General features: G+C 56.2%; 2 protein-coding genes across 5 annotated transcripts in view; one reads left to right on the forward strand and one right to left on the reverse strand.

Annotated features, from left to right (window-relative positions):
- The window catches only part of LOC105553553 (uncharacterized protein DKFZp434B061), a 6,178-nt gene extending 1,663 nt beyond the window's left edge, over window positions 1-4,515 (reverse strand). Inside the window, 6 exon segments of the mRNA XM_011999655.1 lie at window positions 4-243; window positions 1,387-1,424; window positions 2,443-2,568; window positions 3,999-4,097; window positions 4,099-4,146; window positions 4,148-4,515. Of these exon segments, the coding sequence (XP_011855045.1) occupies window positions 4-243; window positions 1,387-1,424; window positions 2,443-2,568; window positions 3,999-4,097; window positions 4,099-4,146; window positions 4,148-4,249 (653 nt within the window). The 5' untranslated portion in view covers window positions 4,250-4,515.
- Window positions 1-6,387, forward strand: part of RPH3AL (rabphilin 3A-like (without C2 domains)) — a 153,295-nt gene that overhangs the window by 17,920 nt on the left and 128,988 nt on the right. For 2 of the 4 annotated variants that reach the window (XM_011999600.1, XM_011999598.1), the window contains exon 2: window positions 1,749-1,923. The exons of the other annotated variants lie outside the window; for them this stretch is intronic. The gene's annotated coding sequence lies outside the window, so the exon portion shown is untranslated. The remainder of the gene's footprint in view (window positions 1-1,748; window positions 1,924-6,387) is intronic. 4 annotated transcript variants of the gene reach the window in all.

Here is a 6,387-nt window from a genome sequence, read left to right on the forward strand (position 1 = left end):
CACCTGGGGAGGCTCCAGGCCCTCTCCGCGGGTACTTCCTGTGGCACCGGGCACCTGGGGAGGCTCCAGGCCCTCTCCGCGGGGTACTTCCTGTGGCACCGGGCACCTGGGGAGGTTCCAGGCCCTCTCCGCGGGTACTTCCTGTGGCACCGGGCACCGGGGAAGGCTCCAGGCCCTCTCCGCGGGTACTTCCTGTGGCACCGGGCACCTGGGGAGACTCCAGGCCCTCTCCGCGGGTACTTCCTGTGGCACCGGGAGGGTGGGGAGTGGGTTTTGTTTGCCTCTCGCGTCTCCTGTTTGCCTCCCTCGTCTAGTCTTTTGTCCTTTCCACCACAAGTGGAAAATCAAACTCTGAATAGTTCTGGACACTGAGGTCAGGGTTGGGATTTTATCTGCCAGATGCCATTTTTATCCATTATGTGTTGCTGTGGTAACACTGCGTGACAAGCGTACCTGCCCAAACCTGGGGGTTTACGACCTCCATTTATTACCAAACTTGGGGGTTTACGACCTCCATTTATTACCAAACTTGGGGGTTTGCGACCTCCATTTATTACCAAACTTGGGGGTTTATGACCTCCATTTATTACGCCTCCTCAGTCTATGGGCCATTCTGCTGCTCTGGGCTCAGAGGGCACCGGCCGCCCCTGGTGTGGAAGACGCAACTGAGCCCTCTTTCTGTGGCCAACAGGAACTGGTGTCCTGCAGCGGCTGGTGGCCCGTGTTGGCCTTTGCATGGGGGTGTCCCTCCTAGGCACAGCAGCTTCCCTCAGCCCCTCCATCCGCCGCCTCTTACCCACTGTGCGCCGGGCATCATTTCCTTCATTCTCACCGTGGAGACGGTCTGTGCCGGACACCTGCTCCCTCATCCCCCGGCCTCCTCTGCCACCGTCGCCCCCGAGTCACAGCGTGGCCGTGCCCATGGGAATGCGTTTCTCTGGGGGTCTCTCATGCGCGTGACTTCAAGGCAGACCCCGGCCAAGCAGATACGCGGGTCTCAGGAGCTGGGATCTGCTGCCCACTCTCCCCACGGGTGGGGCCCTGTGGCTGGACAAAAGCGCGCTCGTTCGTGCCGCACCCGAGGGAGTGTGAAGGCTCAGTTACATCCGAACGTGTCCGTGAAACGAGATCGAGGCGGTGAAAATGCCAGGGTGTAAGGTGGGGAGCGATCGCGGCCTGGGGGAAGGTGTGGAGAGAAGAAGCCGCACGTGGTGGGATGGTCGCCCCGTCCCCGTCCCTGTCCCCGTCCCCGTCCCCGTCCCTGTCCCTGTCCCTGTCCCGCCGCAGCAGACACGCGGGGGACTCCGGGGTGTTTCCAGGCTTCTTGGAGGCAGGTGGTTTTGCCCCCGGATGTGTCTTTCAGTCTGATGTGTGTCAGAGACTGACGGCTGCAGGCGGCTGGTGCTTTCCTCACTGTGCTGAGGCTGTGGCGGGATTTGGAAGGTCAGGGTTGAGCCAGTTTTCCTGGAGTGATGACTATTCACGCTGCGTCCTAGTGCGGACGGGAACGAGCTCCCGAGGCACGTTTTCGGGACCCGCAGGCGGGCTGAGAACAGTCGCTGGAGGAGGGTCACGTGACTGGCCCCAGCCACGGGGTCACTCGGGGCTCTCAAGCCGGCGCTGGCTTTACCAGCCTCTGAGCCCACAACTGCTGCTGAGGAGATAGAAGGCTTCTTGTCAGTAGATGCAACTGTTTGCGAAGAAGAGACTTTTGTTTGTTTGTTTGTTTGTTTGTTTTTTGTGACTAGAGGATCGTGACTTTATTGAAACCATCTAATCGGAGAGCCACAGATTAGGCTCCCAAGACGCGGCTGCCGCCAGCAGAATTTCTGTGGCGGACAATTCTAGGTGCACTTTGGAGAGGGCAAGCATGAGGCCTGCCGCGGACAGCTCTGAGTGGCTGTGAACGTGGCTGTGGAAAAGGTATCTCAAAGAATACACTTAAAAAGTGTACGAGGAAAATTGGAAACAATTCATGTGCTCCCCACAGGAAGATGGTAAAGCCTGTTGTATTCAGAATACCAAGTTACCGTTTAAAATCCTATTGTTAAATAACTTTCATAGTGTGGGAAAAGTACAATGTGGTTACAAAAACCAGCAAGCAGTGTATGTAGTAAGAACCCAGTTTTATTTAAGGTTTGTACATAATGCCTAGGAAAGGTTGGAAGGTGCCACATTAAGATGTTGAGAGTTGCCATGGGGGTGGCTGGCGCCTGAATTTAAGGTGTTTTCTTTTTGGGATGAATATCCCACAGCCCCCAGGAGCGACCGCGTGAGGCTGCATAATGGCTGTGGCTGCGGCTGCGGCCTTTGTCTGCAGTGACTGACGCCTGGGGTGGTGAACTCTCATGGCCATCTCTGTGTCTGCGGTGGTGTCTGCAGTGACTAAAGCCTGGGGTGGTGTCTGCGGTGGTGTCTGCGGTGGTGTCTGCGGTGACTGACGCCCGGGGTGGTGTCTGCGGTGATGTCCACAGTGACTGACGCCCGGGGTGGTGTCTGCGGTGATGTCCACAGTGACTGACGCCCGGGGTGGTGAGCTCTCGACTTTAGAGAGAGAATTGCATCCCCCTGGAGGAAGGGGTTGTGTTTATGGATCTGTCTCAGGAAGTTGCCTGGAGCTGATGAACCTCTGTCCCCTAGGAATTTTCTGAGGAAATTATCACCAGGCAACTCGTGTTCCCCTCCCTGTTCCCCTTGGGCCCTCCTAGTCCCGTACTGTGGGGTTTTACCAGGGACTCAGGAGCATCTGCCTGCCGGGCCGGCCGGCCTGAGTGCAGCCTCTGCTCAGCTTGTCGCCCGGCGGGGTCGAGGTGGCACCAGGAGGTCTCAGCTTCCCAGAGGAGGCTCGGGGGGCACCAGCCCGCAGCCAGGAGCGAGCCCAGCTGTCAGGCGGAGCTGCCGTGAGGCTGACGAGCCCGTGGGGAATCTGAGGAACAAAAGGCTTATGACCCAACCAGTCTCAGAGCCTGGTTAGAGCCCAACTGTCCGCTCTGAGCACGTCTGGGTTGTTTTCTGAATTCTTCCTTGTCTGGGGAAGGCCACATCTCTCTGATGAAATGCAGTTGAATTAAATGGATATTCCCTGAACACCTACTTTGCAGCAGGCCCGGTGCTGGGCATCAGGGAGGGAGGGAGGGAGGACGACGTAGGGACCCTCTAGGGAGCCACAGTCCAGCGGGGAAGGAGAAATGGAAATTTCATGTCGAACTGAAGACTTCGGGGCGGGCTCCTGGGAGGGATGTCCCCCTCCCCTTGATGGGCCTGCCTTCCCCAGCCGCGGCCTTGGCCTGTGGGCTCGTCGAACATGCTCATGTACACACGCGTGCGCACACACACATGCACACACACACACCCTGCACACACACATGCACACACACGCACACACACCCCCTACACACACAACCCTACACACACTCTGCACACACACGCACACACAAGCGCACACACCCCGCACACATGCGCGCACACGTGCAACACACGTGCACACGCGCACACACGGAACACACGTAACACCCATGCAACACACACACACGCGCACACACGTGCACACGCACTCTACACACGCAGCTTGCGCGCGCACACACACACACTTCTCTTCTGGCCTCTTACCTGTCCCAGCTGGGAGTACCTCAGAGACAGACCTGGCCCTGGGGATCACGTCTCTCTAGTTTACTGAGGAATTGGCCAGAGCTCCACCAGCCCTGTCCACAGAACCTCCTGCCGCTTCTCCCCTCAGAGCTCCACCAGCCCCGTCCACAGAACCTGCCTCTTCTCCCCTCAGAGCTCCACCAGCCCCGTCCACAGAACCTCCTGCCCCTGCTCCCCAGGCCGATTCCATCCTCCCTCCCGAATCTGGGGCTTTGCCCTCCCTGCTTTTCCACTCACCTTCTATAAGGCCCTATTTTGTTCCCTCATCAGTTTAATTTTTGTTCAGGACAAATGGCCGTGTATCAGTACAAGGGCACAGTCCCTGTTTAACGCACAAGGCACTGCTCTTAAGAGAGAAGGGTCAGACTCCCTGCCATCCATCCGAGCCCGGGAGGTGAGCGCTGGGTGGTGGTGAGCACAGTTTGCCCCCTGGTGAAGGGGGTGCCGGGTGCGGGGCATGGGGATTGGCTGGTGAGGCCCTCCGTGCCGAGTCAGGGAGCTGGCAGCCAGTGCAGGCTGAAGAGGTTTGGAGAATCGAAGCTGGCTCCGTGGGCAGGTTCCTAAAATGTGCCTCCTCGAGTTGCCGTTCCTCTCGCACCATCTGTCCCAAGGTTGCTCTGTATGAGTGAAGGACAGCTGTGCCTTCGGAGGTGCCAGCCACGGCCAGGGTGGGGGTGCACAGCCGTCCCGCAGCCGGGGCCCGAATTCTCCTGGGTTCTCATGTCCGACCTCTGCTCGAGGCCACCCCTGTGAGCGTGCGTGGTCAGCCACAGACTTGCCATCGACGACTGAACCTGCCCTGCCACTGCCCGTGGCCCCAGCCCTGGAGGCGACATCCTTCCGTCTCCCTTGACCTCTGCAGCGTCTGGCTCTGTGGCTCCTTTGCCCGGAAGCTACAGCAGTGAGAAGGGTGGAGACATGGAGGATACAGTTCTTGTGGCCGCCGCCTCTGTCCTGTGGACTGGGCTGGGGAGGGGCTCCGTTCCCACCTCCCACGTGGGAGCAGCCAGCAGCCTCCCTCGCCTCCCTCGCCTCGCTCGCCTCCCTCGTGTAACTCAGCAGGGTCAGAATCAGGCGTTGAAATTACCTGAGGCGGTCGCTCTGTCCGACACCTCTGTTGGGTACTGACGAGGAAACTGAGGCACGGGAAGAGAGTTGACTTGTTCCTGGACTTCTAGTAAGTTCACATAAAAGCCAAATTTTCACAGATCTCTTTTTTTTTTTTTTTTGAGACGGAGTCTCGCTTTGTTGCCCAGGCTGGAGTGCAGTGGCGCGATCTCGGCTCACTGCAACCTCCACCCTCCAGGTTCAAATGATTCTCCTGCCTCGGCCTCCTGAATAACTGGGATTACAGGTGCCTGCCACCACGCCTGGCTGATTTTTGTATTTTTAGTGGAGATGGGGTTTCTCCATGTTGCCCAGGCTGGTCTCAAACTCCTGAGCTCAGGTGACCTGCCCACCTCGGCCTCCCAAAGTGCTGGAATTCCAGGCGTGAGCCACCACGTTCAGCCTGTAAAGTGTATTTAAATGTTTACTCTGAACAGAATAGTGCTTTCCACACCCGTGTGGGGCGGTGTGGCTGCAAAGTACAAGATAACCGAAGTTTTTAAAAAACAAAGCAAAGCAAACCGTAGTGCTCTAAAGGCTGGGATGGGGCACTGGTTTAAAGTTGTCTGAGGACTGTGTCACTTTTGACCCTGTCTTTCCTTGCTTGTCCATTAGCCTCATCGGGGAGAAGATGGAGCCTACATCTGGGGGGTCCCGGGTGATCTGGGCCTGGCCATGGGGTTTCCACATTTGGCTATTTGGGGCCTGGGGCTGTCCAGGTCTCTTTGCCGAGGCAGCCCACTGGGGAGGATCAGGTCTGATCTGGAAGAGCAGGTGCCTGGACGTGTCCCTGGGGTAGAGGGACCCGTGTGGTCAGGTGGTGGCGGTCGGCGCGTCGTCAGGGAAACGGGTGGCCCTGGCCTAGAAAAGCAGTTCTCCGAGCTGGGGCCTCTCTGGGGGTCCCCCAACTCCCTTCCGGAGATCCACAGGGTCAGAAGTGTTTTCGTAAGAAGAGTAATGGGACCGGGTTTTATCCTCTCACAAATGTACAGAAAAGGAGAAGTTCATTGATGTGGTTTCAGATGCCGCATTGAAACTAATCTTTAAGAAACTACCATTTGTTGAGTTTGGGTGCAATATCAAAGAAAAATATTTACAATTTCTGGAAAGTGAAAAGCAGTGCTCCTCTCTTCAGCCATTGTGCACATTTGTGAGGGTCTGGATGCCCTTCCTGGACTTCAGTGAAACCACCTGTCACAAATGTGTGAGTGAAGAATCAGATACGAATGTCCCGCTGTTTTTTTTGTGAAGCCAAACATTAAAAACAGTTGTAAAAATGTAAAACAATGTATTTGTCTAATTGCTTTTTAAGTGTAGTTTTTCATAAAATATGTAAATCGTGAACGTCTAAAGGGTTTTTTTAAAATTATACTTTAAGTTCTAGGGTACATGTGCACAACATGCAGGTTTGTTACATATGTATCCATGTGCCATGTTGGTGTGCTGCCCCCATTAACTCGTCATTTACATTAGGTATATCTCCTAATGCTATCCCTCCCCCCTCCCTCCTCCCCACAATAGGACCCGGTGTGTGAGGTTCCCCTTCCTGTGTCCAAGTGATCTCACTGTTCAGTTCCCACCTATCAGTGAGAACATGCGGAATTTGGTTTTCTGTTCTTGCAATAGTTTGCT

This window comes from Mandrillus leucophaeus, unplaced genomic scaffold, assembly GCF_000951045.1.
Source record: "Mandrillus leucophaeus isolate KB7577 unplaced genomic scaffold, Mleu.le_1.0 Scaffold6, whole genome shotgun sequence".
In the NCBI taxonomy this organism is placed as follows: domain Eukaryota; kingdom Metazoa; phylum Chordata; class Mammalia; order Primates; family Cercopithecidae; genus Mandrillus; species Mandrillus leucophaeus.